Here is a 24,893-nt window from a genome sequence, read left to right as displayed (position 1 = left end):
TAGGAGTTTGTGGCAAATAATAGTTTGTTTTTTGAACCTTCTTTTTCTCTCAATGCAATGTAAATTAAAGCAGTCTGTGGAGGACCTCATACGTATAAGGTTATGTTTAGCAGGACACTGAGGATTTCTAACCGCTCACTTTCTTCTTCCTTCTCTTGCACAGGGAGCATGGCCCAAGTAGCGATGTCTGGCCTGCCAGTTAAGGATGAGGAGTCTTCAGAGAGCAGGATGGTGGTGACATTTCTCATGTCAGCTCTTGAGTCCATGGTGAGACGGCTTTACAGTTCTATCAAATGTTCCATATTCGGATGGATATGGACTTGTGGATGAGATTGGTTTGTTCTTGAAAAACAAAGGGTTTTGAGTTTCCTAATAAGAATAATATATTTTTCTTGAGTGATAGTTATGGATTTAAGCCTTTCAGATCAAATTTTATTACCAAGTTTCAGAATATTCTTAACTTCTAAATGTTTAATATTTTACATTTAATTTCAACTTTTATTTATAAATATCTGAGGTAATCCCTTGTTTTGCAAGCATTAATTTTTTATCATCCATCTTTTAAAAATATATATTTTATTGATTATGCCATTACAGTTGTCTTCTTCCTCCCCTTCATCCCCCTCCACCCAGCACACCCCCTCCCCCACAATTCCCCTCCTTTAGTTTGTGTCCATATGTCTCAAGTTCTTTAGATTCTATATTTCCCATACTATTCTTGCCCTCCCCCTGTCTATTTTCTACCTACCATCTATGCTACTTATTCTCTGTACCTTCCCTCTTCTCCTCCTCCCACTCCCCTGTTGCTAATCCTCCATGTGATCTTCATTTCTGTGGTTCCACTCCTGATTTAGCTGTCCTCCTGGTTTGCTTTTGTTTTAGGTGTGGTTGTTAATAACTGTGAGTTTGCTGTCCTTTCACTGTTCAAATTTTTTATCTTCTTTTTCTTAGATAAGTCCCTTTAGCATTTCATATAATAAGGGCTTGGTGATGATGAACTCCTTGAACTTGACCTTATCAGAGAAGCACTTTATCTGTCCTTCCATTCTAAATGAAAGCTTTGCTGGATAAAGCAATCTTGGCTGTAGGTCTTTGGATTTCATGACTTGGAATACTTCTTTGTAGCCCCTTCTTGCCTGTAAGGTCTCTTTTGAGAAATCAGCTGACAATCTGATGGGCACTCCTTTGTAGGTGACTGTCCCCTTATCTCTTGCTGCTTCTAGGATTCTCTCCTTCATTTGAATCTTGGCTAATGTAATTATGATGTGCCTTGGTGTGTTTGTTCTTGGGTCCAACTTCTTTGGGACTCTCTGAGCTTCCTGGATTTCCTGGAAGTCTATTTCCTTTGCCAGAATGGGGAAGTTCTCCTTTATTATTTGTTCAAATAAGGTTTTCACTCGTGGCTGTTCCTCTTCCCCTTCTGGTACCCCTATAATCCGGATGTTGGAATGTTTAAAGATGTCCTGGAGGTTCCTAAGCCTCTCCTCATTTTTTTGAATTCTTGTTTCTTTATTCTTTTCAGTTTCGTCATTTTTTTCTTCCTTCTGGTCCACTCTATTGATTTGAGTCCCAGTTTCCTTTCCATCACTTTTGGTTTCCTGTGTATTTCCCTTCATTTCAGTTAGTTTAGCCTTCATTTGTTCCTGTAATTTGTGACTACAATCAACCAGTTCTGTGAGCATCCTGATCATCAGTGTTTTAAACTGTGCATCTGATAGGTTGGCTATCTCTTGGTTTCTTAGAGTTTTTGGCTCTGGGGCTTTGAGTTCTTCTTGAGCCATAATGTTTTGGTCTGTTAGCACCTGTTATGCATGAGGGGCAGAGCCCTAGATGTTCACCAGGGTAGAGCAACTCAGTTGCTGGGTTGTGATGTTGTATGTGGGGGCGGGGTCAGAGAGGGTCAATGGCTACCCCCTCTACTGCTTCCCACCTCTGGTTCCTGTGTAGTCTGTCTCACTGCTCACTCCTTCGCCTGGTTTATCTGCGCGTGAATGTGTGACCACGGTCAGTCTGCCTCTTTGCGCCCTCACTGGGTCTGCCTGTTGCAACCCCACGCCTGGGATCTGCCAACTGCTGCCTGTGGGCCTGGGTGACTCTGGCCAATTTCCTGAGCAACCCTGCTCCACCAGCCACTGGCTCCGCCCCTCTTAACAGTCCGTCTGAATGGGTCGTTGTTGTTGGACTTTCGTATAGTTAAATTTTCTGTGTTTTGGTTGCGTTTTTGTTACTAAAACTTTGTTGTTTTTAAACTTGGTTGTGCGAGGAGGCACAGTGTTTCCACCTACGCCTCCATCTTGGCTGGAAGTCTGTGCAAGCATTCATTTTATGTGTAATATTGGAGTTTCTCAGAATGAGTTGGTATATTATAGCGTAGTGCTGGTGTTTTATTATATCTGTATCAATAACATTACCAGAATTTTGGGACATAAGAGTATATTCACTATTTTATATCTTTTACTTCTTGGTGCTGTGCATTTGTAATTATCCTTACTCTGCTACCTAATTCTAAACATGTAGTGTGGTAGCTCTTAGCTCTTTATTTTCAAAAGACCTATATTAAACATAATTACAGCAAAATACTAGAGTTACAATTTGCTTATCATGTTTTTTAAATAGATAGCTGGAAATCTTGTGTTTGATCTCATAGATTTTTTTGAAAACAGCATCAGACTTAGTTTCTTTTTTTTTTTAATCTTCACCTGAGGATATATATTTATTGACTTTTAGAGAGAGAGGAAGGTGAGGGGAGAGAAATAGACATCGACTTGAAAGAAAAACATTGATCACTTGTGTCCTGAACAGGGATTGATTGATGCAACCTAGGTATGTGCCCTAACCGGGGATTGAACCTGCAACCCTTAGGTGTACGGGACAACGCTCCAACCATCTGAGCCACCTGGTCAGGGCTAGGTATTTTTTGACCCATTGAAATGAAATATTCTAAGTTGGAGGAAGCTGTGTATTTTCTGTGTTAAGTGTTGACTAGTGTTAGGTTGTGTTTAACCCCATAAATTGCAGTGTGACATAGTTTGTAGATTCCTTTTTCTTTTCCCATTAGGGAAATTCTTTTTTTTTATCTAATCATTTAAAATTATCTCCTTAAAGAAAGAAAAATTTTAGAAGGATTAGTGGCTATTTACCATTATTTTCTGAAAGTCACTTATTTCTTCCTTGTAAACATAAAAACTGCCAAAATTTGGGCTGTAATGTTAAGTATTAATTTAGAGATTAGATCTACTCTGTTGGCATCAAAATATTTTCTGCTGATGTGTGCACAGAATGAACATAGGGTGGGTCACATAGGATCTGTTTTATTCCTTAGAATGTCTTTAGAGTTTTCTCATTGTTGTCGGTCACTATTATTCTCAGCTTTTCCTCCTCACCAGCAGGAGTAAGAGATCTCTCCTCATGTTCCTAGTTGTATGTTATGAAGTATAATTATAGGCGTATAGGCTGGTTTTGCCCTTCCCTTGGCCTATAGGTTTGTTTGATCTAATCCTTGGATAGTGCGTGAACCTTGCTTTGCTGTGTCATAAATACTGCCTTTGGTGACGGGCTGTCCAACTAAGAGGGGGGATAGTGCAACAAGAACGCACTGCTATTACAGGTGAGCAGCCAAAGTGCATCTCATACAGATGCAGTGTAACAGAATTTTGGTATGGCGTGATTCTTCCTGCTGGGAATGACTTTTGGCTCACCTCTTGGTCTGATGTTCTCTACTTCGGCTTTATTATAGTTCAAAAGATTTCTGCATTGCAGCAGGTATAACATTATTTATTCTAGATTACATTTTAAGGTAATATTATGGAAGCACTTTCCATTTAAAAAATTAGAAGGTCATTATTGTACAAATCAAGGAGAAATGGAGGGAAGCTGTGGTTTTCAGCAAATGAGAACAGGCTGTTTGGCAAAAAAAATAAATAAATTTAGTGTTTATCATGTGTCGGGTTAAAATCTAGATGAGGAAAAATAAAAAATAGTTATATTAAGAAAAATTTAAAAATCAGAAAAATTTTGTAATTGTGTATTTAATTCTGTAAGCAGCTTTCTATGCCCGACATTGAGGATTTTAATGCATCAGTGGGAAAACACTACTAACATGAGCGCAGGCCTGCGAACCAGACGATCGCGGTTCAATTCCCAGTCAGGGCACATGCCTGGGTTGCAGGCCAGTTCCCAGCAGGGGATGCACGAGAAGCAACCATACATTGATATTTCTCTCCCTCTCTCCTTCCTTTTCCCTCTAAAGATAAATAGATAAAATCTTTAAAAAAAAAAACACTACTAACACAATAGTAAAATTAGCAAAGGATATGTTAATTGACAGAAAACTACCTAAAATACAAAACTCTTTCATTTTGATACTAATCAGTGGCTTATTGACTATGCTAATTACCCTCTCAAATGTTTCTGGGAAATTTGCACAATAATATTTGCCCGGTAGGGAATTGTTAGCTCTTTTAGAAGTACAAGTGAGAGTATAAACTGAAAGAGCCTTGCTTTTCCCCTTTTCATAGGTTTTGAGAACCTTAAAAGTATTTATTTTCAGCCCTGGCTGGTGACTCAGTTGAAGCATTGCCCTGTACATCAAAGATTGTGAGTTTGATCCCCAGTCAGGGCACATGCAGAAGGCAACTGATCGATGTTTCTCTTTCACATTGATGTCTCTCTCTCTCTCCCCCACCCGCCCTCCTTTCCTTCCCCTATCTCTTTGTAAAATCTATAAACATCCTTAGGTGAGTATAAAAAGGAAAGTATTTTTTCTTTCTTTCCTTCCTTCTTCCTTTCTTTTCCCTCCCTTTCTGCCTTCCTTCCCACCTTCCTTCCCTCCCTCTGCCCACCGTCCCTTCCTCTTTCCTTCCTTTCATTTATTTATTTTTTGAGAGAGGGGAAGAGAGGGAGAAAGAGAGGGAGAGCAACATCATTGAGAGGTTGCCTCTTATGTACCCTGTGCTAGGGGTCTGTTCTGCAACCCAGGCATGTGCCCTGACTGGGAGTCAACCAGCAACCTTTTGGTTCTCAAGCCAGCACTAAGTCCACTGAGCCACCCCAGGCAGTGGAGAAAGTATATTTACTTTCATAGTCGAAGTTTTCCATGTCTCAGTCTCTTCTGAGAAGGTCATTCAAGATACACACAAGTATTTTCTTCCCAGATTATTATTTCAGTGTTGCTTTTAGGAGTGGCAATTAAAATCGCCAACATTTTCAATAAGGTTAGCATGAAATGAATTATTGTATATCCACAAAATGGAATGCTATATTGTATACTCTTATTAAGATTTTAAAGAATATTTAATCTCATGGGAATATACTTAGTAAAAACCATTCTTAGTAAAAGTATACACACCTAAATGTGATTCCAGTTGTGTATAGCTATGGAAATACTTCTGGAGGTGGGATTATGTAATGCAGGGGTGTCCAACCTTTGGGCATCTCTAGGCCACACTGGAAGAAGAGTTGTCTTGGGCCACACACTAAATACACTAAAACACAGTAATGAAAACTGATGAGCAAAACAAAGGTTTTAAATAAATGTACAATTTTTGTGTTGGGTCACATTCAATGCCATCCTGGGCCCTATGTGGCCCGCAGGCTACGCATAATGGATGTTGTGCTGTGACTTCCAGACCTCTCTCTAGGACTGGTGGCACTCATCTCCCCAGCTACTTTGTGTGTTAGAGGATCCCTTGCCCAAGATCTGTCTGCCTCTTTGGGGAGGGCCATTTCAGTTCCAGAGCTCTCCTGACGCAGGTGTGTCACGTTCCACTCCCTGTGGCGCCTGCACCCTTTGTACTCCTCAGGTTTGGTACCCAGAGTACTCCCCAGTAAGCCTGTGTGTGTACCTGAGTCTTATGAATTTGACCTTTAACAGATCGAATGGGATCTGTTTGCAGGGATTGCTGCCTTTTTTCTTATAAATTCTGTACTTCTGTTTAAAATCAGCGGTAAAAACTATACAAAAAGAGCCCTGGTTGGTGTGGCTCAGTGGATTGAATGCCTCCTGTGACCCAGAGGTGCCGGTTGGATTCCCCGTTAGGACACATGCCTGACTTGTGGGCCAGGTCCCTGGTTGGGGGTGGGTACATTAGAGGTAACCACACACTGATGTTTCTCTCTCTCTTTCTCCCTCCCTTCCCCTCTCTAAAAATAAATAAATAAAATCTTTAAAAAAAATATTAAAAAAGAAAGCCCCCTTGAAAAGTGGGAACTCTTTGTTTTTGTGTACATAACAAGTGCAAAAAGTAGAAACTTTATTTGTTTCCAGGTTATGTATTAAGACAGTTTAAGGGATAAGATTTTTTTATTCACCCATCAGAAACGATACTGCCGGGGTCCAGCCTCGGCAGGGTTCAGGATCCCTGAAGGATGGACGGCACAGGCGACAAATGATGAGTCAGACACCCGAGTGGGTGCCAGAGAGCAGCCAGCCTCTGTGGGTCTGAATGAACTCTCAGAGTTTGATTTAGGCTTTATTTTTATGGAGATTGTTACTTAACGTTAAAGAAGTAGGTTCAGGGCATGATCAGTTAAGCAGAAAAAACCAATACAGAGGTAACCAGGAAAAGTACAAGAATTTCCATAGTTTCAGTTATGTTAAAAGTTGCTTTGACCAGGGGAACCATTAATCAGACAATTTGAAGTAGCTCTATGTACAGAGTTTGAATGTCTTATTGATTAATAAAGTTCTTAGAATTTGACATGGGGCAAAAGGTACACTAGACCGAGCAGAGGTTAGGAAATTCATTATGAGGCCTTTTTGATGTCTAACTTTTAGCTATCTATCTTTCTGTCTAAAATGTTTCATTATGTAGTATAGACTCTGACTCCTTGGTAATTGTTTCTATGTGCTTAGTCTGTAGTAGCTAACCAGCTTCTCCTGTTTCTTTGCCTAATTCCATTAATATATATTCCTGTCCAGGGTAGAGGAGGGGCTGTTACTCCATCAACTTTTAGATATTCAGGGGCTACTTCATTAGGGGGAACTTTGTTCTCTGGCCAAGAGATCATTTTGTACAACTTCATTGGAATTATGCGGATCATTGGACCTGAAATGCAGTTGTCTGACAATCCCACCACCTATTAATCGCAAAAACAAACATGCAGGGAGAGATAGACAGGAAGTCCAGCCACAGTTGCCCCTGCTGTGCAGATGCATCTCATCCATCCCCATCCAGGGATGGCTGCTAGTCAGCTCCCGACACAATACTTTTAAATTGTATCTGTATGTAACTCTTCATTTTTTCTATTTCAGTGCAAAGAACTGGCCAAGTCCAAGGCAGAAGTGGCCTGCATTGCAGTGTATGAAACAGACATGTTTGTCGTTGGAACTGAGAGAGGACGTGCTTTTGTCAACACCAGAAAGGATTTTCAGAAAGATTTTGTGAGATACTGTAAGTATTGTATTTTTAGCTTTTGTATTTCATAAATATTAAACCTAAATATTTATGCATTAACACATCATACTATATTCTAAAGCAGAATGAGATTTATAGTAAAAAAAGTACTTTCTGAAATGTCCATGGTGACATTGCAAAATGCTCAAAATGAGTCCCAGCCAGTGTTGCTCAGTGGATTGAGCGCTGGCCTGCGAACCGAAGTGGTGCTGGTTCCGTTCTCGGTCAGGGTACATGCCTGGTTGCGGGCCTGGTGCCCTGTTGGGGGCTTGCAAAAGGCAACTGTATTCTCTCCCACATCTATGTTTCTCTCCCTTGCTTTATCCCTTCCTTCCTCTCTCTGAAAATAAATAAAATGTAAAAAAAAATGCTTAGAATGAATCACTGACATGGTAACATATAAGGATAAATACTGAAAAGTGTAAGAAAATGGTAAATGTTTATTATACCCTGTTCCTTGCTTGGCTTTACTCTGAATTTGTGAAAAACATGAAAGAGAACATAAATTTTGAATTGATTGAAAGTTCTTATTCAGATAAGCCATTCTTTTCTTGATAAATAATGTGTTAAAAACAAGTCTATCTGTGCATTCATTTTTTTGTGAGCATGATACAATGTTAAAATAGGTCTTTCTGACTCCCTCGGTGGAATAGAGTTGACAGAGATTTCATTGAGTTCTGCCAGCGGGGACTTCCTGCATTTGGTGAGGTCACTTGGCACTGGAACCAGTGCAGTAGAGAAAGTCACTGTAGGGTATTAATACCTATTCCTTTTCACAGTATGACAATTTTGTGTCTGTGTTTAACCTAACATTCTTCATAGCTTTTATTGGGTTTTTATTTTTTTGAAGATTGATTTATTTTTAGAGAGAGGGGAAGGGAAGGAGAAAGAGAGGGAGAGAAACATCAGTGTGCGGTTGCCTCTTCCATGCCCCATGCCGGGGACCCGGTGTGTAACCCAGGCATGTGCCCTGACTGGGAATCGAACTAGCGACCCTTTGGTTTATAGGCCTGCACTCAATCCACTGAGCCACACCAGCCAGAGCCATAACTTTTATATTAACTGTGATACACAGAAAAAGAACAATTAAAGATGAGTATGTCTATAGCTATATATGTGTCGTTAACATCCAAATTTATATTTCCATTATCAAGTTAGATCCTATTTATGATAAATCAGGCAGATTATGGGTAAGTAAAAATAGGTTTCTTAATTCATGAATTCCAATTCACAATTATATTTTTAGTCCTTTTAAAAAAACATCTCTCAGCCCTGGCTGGTGTAGCTCAGTGGATTGAGTGCGGGCCTGCGAACCAGATGATCCCGGTTCGATTCCCAGTCAGGGCACATGCTTGGGTTGCAGGCCAGTTTCCTGCAGGGGCCAGTTCCCTGCAGGGGATGCACAAGAAGCAACCATACATTGATGTTTCTTTCCTCTCTCCTTCCCTTCCCCTCTAAAAAGATAAATAAATAAAATATTTAAAAAAAAAAAACAAAAAAACCCCTCTCTCCTTCACTATATTCCCTCCTCCCCACCCAGCTGTGAGCTGTTAAACTTTATGGTAGTAATCAGTGTTTAATTTTTTTCCATTTCTTGTCACTTTATGAATTTTTAAGAATTTGATTATGTTTGTGTATTTGTTTATACTAATGTTACTTCGATGATATGTTGTGCTATCTGTCCCATGAACACTGTCATCCCACTGGCAGCCGTATTTGTGTTCCTGTTCCAGGTACTGTCTTGCTTGTGTGTTTCTCCATTGGTTGAAACTAAGCTTCAGTGAAATTGAACTCCGTTGCAAATTGTAGTCCTTGCCTATCAGTATTCACACTTTTTTTTCTTTAAAAAATATTTTAAAGATTTTATTTATTTATCTTTAGAGGGGAAGGGAAGGAGAGAGGGAGAGAAATACCAAAATATGGTTGCCTCTCGCGTGTCCTCCACTGGGAACTGGCCTGCAACTCAGGCACGTGCCCTGACTGGGAATTGAACTGCGATCCCCTAGTTCGCAGGCCTGCACTCAATCCACTCAGCTACACCAGCCAGGGCCGCACTTTCTTTTTGTTAACACTAATTTGATTCCATGGTGAATAATTTTTGGAGAGAATTTTTGGGTAACTAATAATTTTATAAATTATTTTGTGGATATGGATTAGTAGAGGTCTTCTGAAGCCCAATCAATAGGTTTGGGGTCAGTTTTAGAAAATATGGGGGAAAAAATCAAAGCTCTTTTCTGTGCTTTAGAAAAGCACTAGAAATAATATAATGTGAATCACTCATGAAATTTAGAATTTCCTGGTTATGATATTGGTAAAAAGAAAGAAGAAAGATGTGCAATCTATTTTAGTGGTTATATTTAAACCTGATACATCTAAAATATTATCATTCAACATGTAATCAGTGTAAAATTATTAATGGCATATTTTGCATATTATTTTTGTACTAAGTCTGAAAAATCCAACCTGGTAAACACAGAACACATTTGGACTGTCAACGTTTGAAGTGCTCAGTAGCCACAGTTGTCTAGTGGCTGTTGTGTTTGAACTCCGCAAGGCTAGAACATGTTTTGTGTTGATAATATTCCCTTATTTAAGTTTGTAGCTGGTAAATTAGTCTTAAGGCAAAATTAGTAGCTTCCCTGTCCAGGTAGTTAAATTGGTTAAAACATCAGTCCCATGCACCAAGGTTGTGGATTCAATCTACTATCAGGGTACATATAAGAAGCAACTGATGAATGCATAAATAAGTGGAACAACTAATTGATGTCGCGCTCTCTCTCTCTCGTCAATTAAAAAGCATGTAACTGATTTATAGGATTTTTAGTTAAAGCTAAGCTTATGTTAAAGCTAAGCTTATGTCAGAGATGATCATCATTTCTTATTTTCATTTAAGTAACATGTCTTTTAGCTTTCATTTTAAAAAATGTTTACAAGATTTTATTTATTTACTTTTAGAGGGGAAGGGAGGGAGGAATAGAGGGAGAAAAACATCAGTATGTGAGAAATTCATTGATCGGTTGCCTCTCGCATGCCCCCAACTGGGGACCTGGTCCACAACCCAGGGCACAACCCAGGCATGTGCCCTGACAGGGAATTGAACCCGCAGCGTTGGTTCACAGGCTGGCCCTCAATCCACTGAACCACACCAGCCAGGGCTAGCTTTTTACTTTTATATTTTATCCTCACCTGAGGATACAGTTACTGATTTTAGAGAGAGAGAAAGGGAGTTGGCGTGGGCAGGGAGAGAGAGAAAGAGAAACATCAATCAGTGGCTTCTGTACATTCATTCCCCAACTGGGGATGGAACCCACAGCCTTTTTGGTGTACTGGACTACATTCCAAACAACCTGCTCAGGGCTTTGCTTTTATTTTTAAAGTTCCCCCTCTTCTCTTTCCTTTCTGTGTTTATATAATACATCATAAATGTTAGAATATTGGAAAATAATCATACTGAAAGCCAGATAATAAGAAATGGATACAGGCCTTTGTATATCATTAATTATTTTACAGGTGTTGAAGAAGAGGAAAAGGCTGCCAAGATGCATAAAATGAAATCTACAACCCAGGCAAATCGGATGAGTGTAGATGCTGTAGAGATCGAAGCACTCAGAAAAACTGTTGAGGATTATTTCTGCTTTTGCTATGGTAAGGTTATACACTTGAATTTTTTAAAAGATAGATTATATGACTGAGTTTTCTAAAAGGTGGGTTTTAACATCATACAACACACTTTCACAAATTGAATTTATCTGTCAATGTTGGATGTTAACATTAGGAACAGCCTTGTTTTCTATTTGCAGTTTGAAGGAACCGAGAAACAAATACAGCATTAGAGTTGTTTTTTTTTTTTCTTAGAGCAGGTTTAGAGTCACAGCAAAATCAAGGGCAGGTGCATAGATCTCCCGAATACCAGTGTCCCTCACACATGCATAGCCTTTTGCCATGAGTATCCTGCACCAGAGAACCCTCACCAGCACATCACAATCATCCAGAAGGAATTGTCTATTTTTCCTATGTATGCCAGTTTCCCAGGAAAAAACCACCTTTCGTTAGTCCAGTTATGTGGCAAACAAAGCTCTTTTAAGGAAGAAAAGTGGTCAGAGGGGGCCGATATAGGTTATGGTGTGAGGTCGTACATAAAATTGAATTCTGGGGGATGGAGTTCCAGTATCGGTGGGCTCAATGCGTCATACGTACCGACAGCCTGACAGAATCCAGTCACTTGTAAAGGTAGGTTTTGTTCATCTAGAAAGTTTTCAGTGAGAATATTAATCAAAAATTGCCTCTTGGGGTGGCAGTTGGATTTGTCAGGTTTCCATGTTCTGAGGCTGAATTGTAAATGGACAGATTGTGTTATACCAGAGTGGGACCTTGGCGAAGAAAGAGAATAGTGCAAGCAATCGACCATTGTTCCTATCTGTGTAGATTTTATGTGAGTGTCTCATGTATTTGCTTTTTGGCCCTTTGGATTTGTTTCTGGTTGAGAACTTTTGCTAACATGGGACTAAGGCCTATGATATTTCAAAGTAGTTTTGAAATTAGATGCTACAAGATAGCATGAATACCATTTATTGACCCATGATAAACTGATGGTCTAGTTTTTAATCTTAACGTTTAATGATGTTTATCTTCTTTCCACGTCACCTCACCACTGTCTCTTACCCCAGGGAAAGCGTTAGGAAAATCAACAGTGGTGCCTGTTCCGTATGAGAAGATGCTGCGAGATCAGTCGGCTGTGGTGGTGCAGGGCCTTCCGGAGGGAGTCGCCTTTAAACACCCTGAGAACTACGACCTTGCCACTCTGAAGTGGATTTTGGAGAACAAAGCGGGGATTTCATTCATCATTAAGAGGTAAAGTATTTGTGTCCCTTGCCCACCAATAGTGTATTTATATAAAATTGAATAATTCAGCTTATTTTATTATATTTAAAACATTCATGCTTACTGTAGAAGTCATTTAAGTGTATGCTCTACAGTAATTTTGGTTTCTGTATTCTTAGTTTTTTTGGTTTTCTTTTAATGCAGACCTTTCCTGGAGCCAAAGAAGCACCTAGGTAAGTAATTGCTTTGCCTGTGTGATAGCTGGTTGTGTTCCTAAATCTGTTGTGCCAAGTGCAATACATCGTAATGATTTCTCTTACTTCCTTTGAGAATATGATGGGAGATATTTTGGAGTGGGGCGTTGTGATATTTATATAAACCAATGAAAGGTCTTTGAGCTGAAAAAGTAGACTTGTTTTCAGCTCTGCTACTTTGTTTGTGATGTGCATTCAGAGTTTTATGGTTGCAAGATGAATACGACTTAGTTTATTTAGTATTTATTGAATAGGCATGGAATGATTAAGCACAAGATTGTGTGGGGAGGGGATACACGACCCTGTGTAAGCATTAAAGCTTTTGAGTGCTGGTAGTCTAATGGGAAAGATGACAAAATCCATAAAGTCACCGGAGCAAGAGTGTGCCACAGGAATGGTTAGAGCAAGTACTGTGGAAGTTTGTCGGAGGAAGGGTTCTTTCATAGCCCAGGAAGGCTTTTGTGAAGAGGAGAGCATTAAGATGAACCCTTAAAGAAATGAGGAGGAGTTGAGCAGGATTTTCTTTTGGGAAGCCAAGCCATTCCATTTGTTGGGAAGAGTGATAGAAGACTGGGACTCCTTGGAGCAAGGTTTATTTGAGACTTTTGGAAATAAATAACCATTGTCATTGGCAGCCTCTTAACCAGTGTGAGGATAAAGTGTAAGGATAATGTATACCCACCCAAACCTATTTTGTTTTCTGTCAAGTAATCTTTATTTTGTTCTCATCAGGATGAAAAGATTTATTTTTAGAAGCTTTATTGAGGTATAATTGACATGCCATAAAATTCACCAATTTTAAGTATATCATTTAGTGATTTTTAGAAGATATACAATTAAAAAATTAAAAAACAGAGTTTTATAACCATTGCCACAGTCTAATTTGAGAATATTTCCATCATCTCCGTGTGTTACTTCATGGATGTTATATAATCGAACTACACAGGATGTATCCTTACAATGTGTCACTTTGGGATGACGCTTCAACCAACTGAGCTAGTGGCCAGGGCCTTGAAATTAGCTTTTTACACTGAGCACAATTCATTTGAACCAACCTTGGCCCAGGAAGGCTATGAATGCGGCCCAGCACAAAATCATAAATTTACTTTAAACATGAAGAGGTTTTTGTGTTTTTGTTAGTGTCAGTGTATTTCATTTGTGGCCCAAGACAGCTCTTGTTCTTCCATTATGGCCCAGAAATGTCAAAATTTGGACACCCCTGATCTAGGTTGTTGGGAATATCATTATTTTTTCCTTTTTAATTACTGAATATTAAATATTACTGAATATTAATATACCACCCATTTATGAGTTGATAGACATTTAGATAGTTCCCACTTGGCTGATATTAACACTAATATTTTGACCATAATTAAACAAGTTTTTATCTGTATGTACTTGAATTTCTCTTGGATATATATATACCTAGGAGTGGAAATGCTGGATCATAGTGCAATTTTTGATTTACCTGAGAAATTGCCACACTGTTTTCCAGAGTGACTGTTCCATTTAATGTTCTTACTAGCATTGCTTGAGGGGTCAAATTTCTCCATACCCCTTTGGTTTTTGCCTTCCCAATGAGTATAAAGTGGTATTTCACTGTGGTTTTTTGTTGTTGTTTTTTAATATATTTTATTGATTATGCCATTACAGGTGTCCCATTCCCCCCTTCACTCCCCTCCACCCGACACCCTCCCACCATTCCCCCCCTTTGTTCATGTCCATGTGTCACAAGTTCTTTAGTTTCTGTATTTCCCATAGTATTCCTGCCCTCCCCCTGTCTATTTTCTACCTACCATCTATGCTACTTATTTTCTGTACCTTCTCCCCCCTTCTCCTCCTCCTACTCCCCTTTTGCTAATCCTCCATGTGATCTCCATTTCTATGGTTCCACTCCTGATCTAGCTGTCCTCTTGGTTTGCTTTTGTTTTAAGTGTGGTTGTTAATAACTGTGAGTCTGCTGTCCTTTCACTGTTCATATTTTTCATCTTCTTTTTCTTAGATAAGTCCCTTTGACATTTCATATAATAAGGGCTTGGTGATGATGAACTCCTTCAACTTGACCTTATCTGAGAAGCACTTTACCTACCCTTCCATTCTAAATGAAAGCTTTGCTGGATAGAGCAGTCTTGGATGTGGGTCTTTGGATTTCATGACTTGGAATACTTCTTTCCAGCCCCTTCTTGCCTGTAAGGTCTCTTTTGAGAAATCCGCTGACAGTCTGATGGGCACTCCTTTGTAGGTGACTGTCCCCTTATCTCTTGCTGCTTTCAGGATTCTCTCCTTCATTTGAATCTTGGCTAATGTAATTATGATGTGCCTTGGTGTGTTTGTTCTTGGGTCCAACTTCTTTGGGACTCTCTGAGCTTCCTGGATTTCCTGGAAGTCTATTTCCTTTGCCAGAGTGGGGAAGTTCTCCTTTATTATTTGTTCAAGTAAGTTTTCCACTAGTGGCTGTTCCTCTTCCCCTTCTGGTACCCCTATAATTCGGATGTTGGAACGTTTAAAGATGTCCTGGAGGTTCCTCATTTTTTTGAATTCTTGTTTCTTTATTCTTTTGAGTTTCATCATTTTTTTCTTCTTTCTGTTCCACTCCCTTGATTTGAGTCTCAGTTTCCTTTCCATCACTTTTGGTTTCCTGTGCATATCCCTTCATTTCAATCAGTTTAGCCTTCATATGTTCCTCTAATCTGTGGCTAAAATCGACCAATTCTGTGAGCATCCTGATCACCAGTGTTTTGAACTGTGCATCTGAAAAATTGGCTATTTCTTGGTCACTTAGAATTATAGGCTCTGGAGCTTTGAGCTGTTCTTGAGTCATAATGTTTGGTCTGTTCACATCTGTTACGTTTGAGGGGTGGAGCCTTAGGTGTTCACCAGGGCCGGGCGACCCAGTCCCTGGGTTGTGACACGGTCTGGCTGAGTGGATCGATGTTGTCGGACTTCAGTACAGTTCAGTTTTCACTGTTTTGCCTTCGTCTTTGTTTCTCAAACTTAGCTGTCTTTAAATTTAGTTGTGGAGGGGACACAGTGTTTCCACCTACTCCTGCATCTTGGCTGGAAGCCCTCACACTGTGGTTTTGATTTGTGTAACCCTAATTACTAAAGTTGAGTATCTTTTCATGTGCTTACTGGCCATTCAATGTGTATATTCTTCAGAAAAGTGTCTAATCAGATCCTCTCCCCATGGTTGTTTTTTTTTTTAAGATTTTATTTATTTTTAGAGAGAGGGGAAGGAGGGAGAGAAACTTTGATGAGTGAGAGATACATTGATTGGTTGCCTCTCACATGGCCCCCAATGGGGGCCTGGCCCACAACCCAGGCACCCCAGGCACATTTGCTGACAGGAAATCGAACCAGCAGCTTTCGGTTCGCAGGTCAGCGCTTGTCCACTGAGCCACACCAACCAGAGCCCTTTATACACGTTCTAATTGGGTCATTTGTGTTTTTATGACTGAGTTATAAGAGTCCTTTATATATTCTCCCTATAAATATTTTCTCTAGTTCTACAAATTGCCCTTTCACTTGCTTGATAATATTCTTCAAGGAAGAAAAGTTTTTAATTTTTGTGAAGTTCATTTCACTTTTCATTGCACTGCTTTTGATGGTGTTATCTAAGAGACTGTTGCCAGACCTCAAGGTCCTGAAGATTTGTTATGTTTTCTTCTGTAAAGTTTTATAGCTATAGTTCTTATATTTAGATGTGCTTTCAATTTTGAGATAATTTTGGTACCTGGTAAGGGTATAAATTCACACCCAGTTTCGGCAGCAGAATTTGTTGAAAAGACTATTCTTTCCTCTAGAATTGCTTTGGCATCTTTGTTAAAAGTTAGTTGACCCTGACTTTATTTCTGGGCTTTCTACATGGTGTGAACTGAGACAGTTTGTTTGTTTTTTTGTGAAATGAATGCTTTTTATTTTTCAATTCTGTTGATGGGGCTAGAACATCCAATAGAACATTTCACCTTGTCCTAGATGTTAGCTGGAAGGCATCCAGGCTTCCGCCGTTGTGATGTAGCTGTTGTTTTTCTGTGTATGTCCTTTTGAAGACGGAGAAAGAAGATTTCTTTCTCATGTTTAAGTTAAAATTCAGACTTTTTTGTGGTCAGTATTTTTTTTCTTAAAAGTTTTCTAGATTAGACTTAAGTCTGCTATTTGTATTTTGTGAAATCTTTTATATTAGAAACTTGCTTTCAAATGTTGTGGCCTGGGCGTTAATCAATGAAGATTTTGTTTAGGCTTATTTTTTTTTTTTCAGAGAAAGGGAAAGGGAGGGAGAAAGACAGGGAAAGAAACATCAATGTGAGGTTGCCTCTTGCGTGCCCCCAAATGGGGATTTGGCCTATAATCCTGGCATGTGCTCCTATGTGTAATCAAACCCAAGACCTTTTGGTTTGTGAGATTATGCCCAACCCACTGAGCCACACCGGTGAGAACTAATGAATGTTTCTGCAGGGTGTTTTGTAATGAGTGGTTTGAATTGGTGGGTTTGTATTACTTGGCTTTCTTGCCATACCAGCTCTTGATGTAATTGAAATGTTGTGGTTATGATGGGATTGTATTTTTTTGCTTGTAAAAAGATTTAACAGCTTTATTGAGGTGTATATCCAATAAACCCACACATATTTAAAATGTACAGTTTGATAAGTTTTGACACTGTGAAACCATCAGTGCAATCAGGATAGTGAATACGTCTTTTACCCCAGAGTTTCCGCACACCCCTGGGTGATTCCTCCCTCCAGCCCTTCCACCCCTCTTCCCTAGGCCACCACTGATGTGCTGTCACTCTGGATTGTTTGCATTTTCTAGATTAGTTTATGTAAATGGAGCCGTATAGTATGTATCTTTTTTTGGTTTGACTTCTTATTTGGAGACTTAATTCATGTTGTTTCATGTATCAGCAATCCATACTTTTAAATTGCTGAGTAGTGTTCCAGTGTATTTGGTACATTACAATTAGTTTAGTCATTCACCTGTCCGTGAAAATTTGGTTTTTCATTACTTGGCTATTACAAAGAATGTGCTATGCATATTTGAGTGCAAGTCTTCATATGAATATATATTTTCATTCTCTTTGGTAAATATGTAAAGTTGGAATGGTTAGATCATATGGTAGCTATACATTTAACTTTTTAAGAAACTGCTGGGCAGCCCTGGCTGGTGTGACTCAGTGGATTGAGTGCCAGCCTGCGAACCAGAGGGTGGCCATTTTAATTCCCAGTCAGGGCACATGCCTGGGTTGTGGGTCAGGTCTCCAGTTGGGGGCACGCCAGAGGCAACCACACACTGATGTTTCCCTCTCTTTCTCCCTTTCTTTCCATCTCTCTAAAAATAAATAAATAAAATCTTTTTAAAAAAGAAAGAAAGAAAGAAAAAGAGCTGCCGGACTGTTTTTACATGATTATTCCATTCCCACTAGCAGTGTATGAGACTACAGCTTCATCAGCATTTGGTGGGGAGCTCCTTCCTTCCTTCCTTCCTTCCTTCCTTCCTTCCTTCCCTAAAACAAAATTCTTGATGCTAAAGTGTACAATTGATTGGGTTTTAGTATGTTCACAAGATGAACAACTATCACTGCTGTGTTATTTCAGAGCATTTCATCACCCTAAAGAGAAACCGTGTGCTTGTCAGCAGCCCCTCTTTTCCAGATTCTCAAAAGCAGCTCTAGTCTTAATAGAAATCTTTTTATCGTTTATACTTCAAAGTGTCTCACTCTACATTACCAGAGTAATAGTATATTGCTGTATTTGTTTCACTGATAAAAATAAGAGTGTTTCATTAAAGGGAGGGTGTTGTGGGTGAGGGGATGGAAATGGCTAGATCATTGTTATCTCTAATTATCTTCCTTGTGAGGGAGAACAAAAGACACTTTTCTAAATAGTGCTATACTCATTCTAGTGTGACCCACAAGTGTGAGTTCCCCTTCTGCCAGTTCATTCTATATTTAGGACCTTTGGGAATATTAGTCCTATTTCAAGTGTTTGAAGAACCTAACTCTGTTTTTGTACATATAGGTGGTCGTGTGATGGTGACAGATGCTGAAAGGTCAATGCTATCTGCAAGTGGAAGGTAAAAAACTTCCTTAGTACTAATTAGCTTGCACACCTCACCAAGTTTTAGTTTTTCAATGACTGAGTTACTAGAATATTAAAAAGGCCTATGTCAGACATTTTGAAGTTTAGTATGCAATTGAATCATTCGGGGATCCTCTGAAGATGCAGTTTTTGACTTACTAGTTCCGCATGAAAGTAGTTCCTGGGTGAAACTGATGTGATTCTGATGATCAGATTGTAGATAGAAAGAAAGGCCTTATTTGTAAAGTGGAATTTGAAAGTTAATTTGCTACTCTGTATTATTTTGTTAATACTCCCCCACCCCAAAAATGTTCGGTTAGAACTAAAGCACTACATTCAGTTCAGAAGTCATATTTAAGAAATAAATATGTAAATTTCAGAGTAGATTCAGTTTGCATTCAGCTTGGTCAGGTGATTGATTTTATGCTGAGATCCAGTGCGTTTGAATACTGTGTGAGTGGCCCTCACCAACGCAGAGCTTCCTTTTCCTTTTAGTTGTGGCTCCATCAAAGTGAAGACTGAACCCACAGAAGACTCTGGTAAGTACTAGTGCTTTTAGAATCAATTATGACATTTGAGTAAGGGAGCCTTTTAATTTAGTAGGTTATATTTTGACTCAATGCCTTTTTTTTTTAATGAGAAGTACAAATTTATTTCAATGGTGACATTGGTGTTAGCATATTGTACAAAAGCTCAAAACAGTAATTTGTTTGATGAATGGTAGCTAGAAATTTGCTAAATACACATTTGTAGACAGTTTTGTGTGGTTTTTGAAAAGATTTTATTTATTTATTTATTTTTAGGGAGGGGGAAGGGAGGGCAAAAGAGAGGGAAAGAAACATCAATGTGTGGTTTCCTCTCGCGCGCCCCCTCCTGGGGACCTGGCCAGCAACCCAGGCATGTACCCTGACTGGGAATCAAACTGGTGATGCTTTGGTTCGCAGGCCAGCACTCATTGTATTGAGCCACATAAGTTAGGGTAGACAGTTTTTAAAATACTTTTTATTTTTCAGTTATACAGGCATAATAATATAAAATGCTACCTAATTTCTTTTTTTTAACAAAAATCAATATTCTATATTCTTTTTAAAAATATTTTATTGATTGTACCATTACAGTTTTTCTATACCCACCCTTCATTCCCCCTCCACCCTGCACTTGCCCTACCCCCCCCTTTAGTTTATGACCATGTGTCTCAAGTTCTTTAGATTCTATATTTCCTCTACTATTCTTGTCCTCCCCCCTATCTATTTTCTACCTACCGTCTATGCTACTTATTTTCTGTTTCTTCTCCCCCCTTCTCCTCCTCCCACTCCCCTGTTGCTAACCCTCCATATGTTCTTCATTTCTATGGTTCCACTCCTGATCTAGCTGTCCTCTTAGTTTGCTTTTGTTTTAGGCGTGGTTGTTATTAAGTGTGAGTTTGTTGTCCTTTCACTGTTCATATTTTTTATCTTTTTTTTCTTAGATACGTCCCTTTAACATTTCATATGAATAAGGGCTTGGTGATGATGAACTCCTTGAGTTTGATCTTATCTGAGAAACACTTTATCTGCCCTTACATTTTAAATGAAAGCTTTGCTGGATAGAGCAGTCTTGGATGTAGGTCTTTGGATTTCATGACTTGGAATACTTCCTTCTAGCTCCTTCTTGCCTGTAAGATCTCTTTTGAAAAATCAGCTGAGAGTCTGATGGGCACTCCTTTGTAGGTGACTGTCCCCTTATCTCTTGCTGCTTCTAGGATTCTCTCCTTCATTTTATTTTTTAAAGATTTTATNGATTTCTCAAAAGAGACCTTACAGGCAAGAAGGGGCTGGAAAGAAGTATTCCAAGTCATGAAATCCAAAGACCTACAGCCAAGATTGCTTTATCCAGCAAAGCTTTCATTTAGAATGGAAGGACAGATAAAGTGCTTCTCAGATAAGGTCAAGTTCAAGGAGTTCATCATCACCAAGCCCTTATTATATGAAATGTTAAAGGGACTCATCTAAGAAAAAGAAGATGAAAAATATGAACAGTGAAAGGACAATAAACTCACAGGTATTAATAACCACACCTAAAACAAAAGCAAACCAGGAGGACAGCTAAATCAGGAGTGGAACCATAGAAATGAAGAACACATGGAGGGTTAGCAACAGGGGAGTGGGAGGAGGAGAAGGGGGAGAAGGCACAGAAAATCGCATAGACAGTAGGTAGAAAATAGATAGGGGGAGGGCAAGAATAGTGAGGGGAAATATAGAATCTAAAGAACTTGAGACGCGTGGTTATAAACTAAGTGGGGGAGAATGGTGGGGGAGAGAGTACGGGTGGAGGGGAATGAAGAGGGGGGAATAGAACAACTGTAATGGTATAACAATAAAATATATTTTTAAAAAAATAATAATGTAAAATGCCACCTAGTTTTGTGGGGTTTTTTTACAAAAATCAATATAGCACTTTCTTATTCTCTTTTTCCTTTTTGCACACTCTCATTTTCTACTCTCCAAGAAAACTGTTTTTAACTCAAAGCTTTTTTTGCTATTTGATTCCTGATTCCTTATTTTTAAATGTTATGTTCATAATATTATTTCATATAGATTTTTTTAGATAGCTTTATTGAGATATAATTTATATGCCACAGAATTTACCTATCTTAAGTGTATAATTCCTTGATGTTTAGTAGGTACATAGTTTTGCAGTGGTCACCACAGTTTAATTTTAGAACATTTCCATCACCCCAAGTAGAAACCTAGTTCCTGTTTTGAGTCACTCTCTGTGCCCAACACTGATTCAGGTTTAGTAGGCATTTAATATATGTGCAATCAAACAGTACATAATGTTTTACATTTTAATTATTTTACTTTGCATCATGTTTTGAGGCTCATCTTCAAAAAACACTATAGTGCATTTAAGTAGTTCATACCCAAGTGTTACTCCATTCTACTAGTGCACTATCTTTTCTTTATCCAAATACCATTTGGTAGACATCTCAGTTTTCCCACTTTTTGGTGGTTTTGAATACCACTGCTTTGAACATTTACTTACTTGTCTGTGTGTGGAAATAATATCTCTGTTTCTTCTTAGTGAATATCATGGAATGTTGCTGTGTCTATGGTAATTCTGCACTTAACTGGAGCTGCGAACAAACTTTTCCCATTTTATGTCTTAACACCATTAAGTGGCTGCACCATTTTATGTCTTAACACCAGCGTATGAGGGTTTCCGTTTCTCCATATCCTGGTCAGCGCTTGTTATTGTCTGTCTTTTTTTTATTATAGCTGTCCTGGTGGGTGTTTCTTTTTGTTTTCTTTGCTTTAAATAGAGATTTTATAGCAGTTTCAGCAAAATTGGACGGAAGGTACAGAACGTTCCCATACACCTTCTACCTCCACACATGCACAGCCTCCCTTGCTATTAGCATCCCACATCAGAGCGGTGCATTGTTCATGGTGATGAACCTACCTTGACACATCGTGGTCTCAAAGTCCATAGTTTACTTTAGGCTTGTGTCTTGTCCATTCTGTGGATTTTAACAATTGTTTAATGACACGTGTCCACTATTACAGTAACATAGTTTCACTGTCCTAAAAGTTTTCTGTGCTCTGCCTTTTCATTTTTCTCCCCCGACAGCTGGCCATCATTGATGTTTTTACTGTGTGCAGTAAAATGACAGTGGTTATAATTTCATTTTCCTAATGATTTTGAGTGTGTTTTCATATGCTTATTAGCCATTCATATATCACATTTGATGAAATGTCTGTTTAGCCCTAGCTGGTGTGGCCCAGTGGATTGAGTGCTGGCCTGGGAACTGAAAGGTTGCTGGTTCGATTCCAGGCCAGGTCCCTCGCTTTGGGCATGGGAGCAGCAACCAGTTGGTGTATCTTACGAATCAACAGTCCTCTCCCTCTTTCTCCCTCCCTTTGCATCTTTCTAAAAAGAAATAAAATCTTTTGTAAAAAGTGTATTTTAAAATATTTTGCCTTATTTTAAAGTGAATTGTTTGTGTTCTTGCTTTTTTGTTGTTGTTGTTATATGAGCTCCTTATATATTCTGTCTATAGGTCTATCATCAGAGATAAGGTTTCATACATATATTCTAGTCCGTGGCTTTTGTTGCTTCATTTAAAACTTTGTTTATTTTTTATTGCATTTTCTCCCTTACCATTTAGTCCCCTTATATCCCCCATACTTTTTTTAAAATATTTTATTTATTTATTTTTAGAGTAAGGGGAAGGGAGGGAAAAAGAATATTAATGCTAGAGACAAACATTGATCGGTTGCCTCTCATATGTGCCCTGAGTGAGGACTGAACCCTCAGCCCAGGCAGGTACTTTGACTAGGATTTGAACTTGTGAACTTTCACTTTGTGGAATGATACTTAACCCACTGAGCCACAGTGGTCAGGGTTTTTTCCTTCACTTTTAAAATTTTTTTTCAAGCCTAAAATGTTTTATTTGTATCCAACCCAGTTTTCCATTTTTTTAAATTGCTTATGCTTCTGGTATTATATTAGAAAAACTTTACCCCCCTAAGTCATAAAGATTTTTACAGTTATGTTTCCTTCTGGAATTTTATATTTGTTGCTATTATGTTTAGGCCTAAGATCCATTTGAAATGAATTTTTGTACATGTGGTTGAGTAAGAGTCTAAATTCATCATTTTGTATGCGGGTCTACTGTTGTCCCAGCGCCGTTTATGGGAAAGATATCCTTTCTTCATTAGATTGCCTTAGCACCGTTGTCAGAAGTCAGGTGGCCCAATTTACTTTCATTTCTATGGCCTTGAACTCGAACGTTTATTTTTATCCCAGTACCACATTGTACCACATTGTATTTTATGTAGTTTAAAAATTTGGTTTTGTTTCCTGTCAACATACAGAAAATGAGGATATCATTATTATGTTTTTAATGTTTATTGATTTTAGAGAGGAGGGCAGGGTTAGAGAGAAACATTGATTGGTTGCCTCCTGTTTGCGCTCTGATTGGGAATTGAATCTTCAACCCTTTGGTGTTCGGGTTGATGTTCTAACCAACTGAGCCACCCTGGTCAGGGCAAGGATATCATTATTATACTATTTACTTTCTTTTCTGTTTTTTTTTAAATATTTGATTTATTTACTTTTTTAGAGAAAGGGGAAGGGAGTGAGAAAGAGAGGGAAACATGTATCAACTGTCTCAACCATGGGCATGTGTCCTGACCTCGCATTGAGCGGGCGACCCTTTGCTTTGCCAGACGATGGCCAACCAACTGAGCTCCACTGGTCTGGGCTGGACCATTTACTTCAGTACTTTTCCTTTTTCCACTTCTACTATATAGTTACAGTTATTTTTACTGTTCAGGTTCCGTCAGATCTGAGTATGATCTGGAAACTTTACTTAATGTTTGGTTGCTTGCCACGTTCCATTTCTATGGACACGAGTGTTTTTACTTATTTAAAGAAGACACAGCTCTTCATAACTTGATTACAATTACGTTACAATTTCTTTTGTAATTGTGATTCTATGATAAAACTCAGAATGAAAGGAACTTCATCTTTTAAAAGTAATGTGTATCTTTAAAAGGCTCATTGTATATGTTTTATCATAGCCTCTGTGATGGCAAAGAAAAATGGATATTACAGTATTTTCTGTTTTTGAAAGAATTTATGTATTTTGACAGAGAAGGAAAGGGAAGGAGAAAGAGAGGGAGAGAAACATCAATCCGTTGCCTCTCTCATGCCTCCATCTGGGGACCTGGCCCGCAACCCAGGCATGTGCCCTGACAGTGAATCAAACTGGCAACCCTTTGCTTGGCAGGCTGGCACTCAATCCACACCAGCCAGGGCTACAGTATTTTCTTATCAAAGAAATAATTAAGATACGTAACCTGAACATAGGCTATAGGCTGGGTGCAGACATTTCCAGTATGTAAAACGCATTTTCATGGCCTTGCAAAGTAGTGACATATGTTTGGTTTGACCTCTCGCAGAAGATGGAAGCTAGTTGATCATTGTTTGTATCTGAATTCTTGCTGTTGTAGAGTGTGTGTTTTTGGGGCTTTTGCTGTGCCCTGAAATGAGTTAAAAAATCATCTTAGATGCAGTGAATTTCAGATTTAGGGTTCATCTAGGAATACAGGGATAATTTTAGAAAATCTCTTAATTCACTTTCTTATGGTATTGAACTAATGGAAATAATATATCATCTGGGCAGATTATGGAAAGGCAGCATAAATTCTTAACATGATTGGTTGGACTATTATATCTCATTGTAAATGCCACCTCATCATTATATTAAATAGTGAACTACTAGAAGCACTCCTTATAAGAAAGAAGCACATTTTTACCAGTTTTCTTACCAGTGCTGTAGATGCACAAACCAATACAAATATGAA

The 24,893-nt window shown here is 38.8% G+C and overlaps 1 protein-coding gene across 1 annotated transcript in view; it reads left to right on the top strand.

Moving 5' to 3' along the window:
• The window catches only part of GTF2I (general transcription factor IIi), a 132,243-nt gene that overhangs the window by 30,137 nt on the left and 77,213 nt on the right, over nucleotides 1-24,893 (top strand). Inside the window, exons 2-8 of the mRNA XM_037041743.1 lie at nucleotides 164-267; nucleotides 7,253-7,391; nucleotides 10,905-11,039; nucleotides 12,062-12,245; nucleotides 12,420-12,448; nucleotides 18,484-18,538; nucleotides 19,039-19,082. Of these exons, the coding sequence (XP_036897638.1) occupies nucleotides 169-267; nucleotides 7,253-7,391; nucleotides 10,905-11,039; nucleotides 12,062-12,245; nucleotides 12,420-12,448; nucleotides 18,484-18,538; nucleotides 19,039-19,082 (685 nt within the window). The 5' untranslated portion in view covers nucleotides 164-168. The remainder of the gene's footprint in view (nucleotides 1-163; nucleotides 268-7,252; nucleotides 7,392-10,904; nucleotides 11,040-12,061; nucleotides 12,246-12,419; nucleotides 12,449-18,483; nucleotides 18,539-19,038; nucleotides 19,083-24,893) is intronic.

Source organism: Sturnira hondurensis, unplaced genomic scaffold (assembly GCF_014824575.4).
Source record: "Sturnira hondurensis isolate 20B ecotype Veracruz unplaced genomic scaffold, ASM1482457v3 Scaffold0003166, whole genome shotgun sequence".
NCBI classification, from domain to species: domain Eukaryota; kingdom Metazoa; phylum Chordata; class Mammalia; order Chiroptera; family Phyllostomidae; genus Sturnira; species Sturnira hondurensis.
The sequence above is the reverse complement of the archived record's forward strand: the minus strand, read 5'-3'. Positions and strand labels throughout refer to the sequence as shown.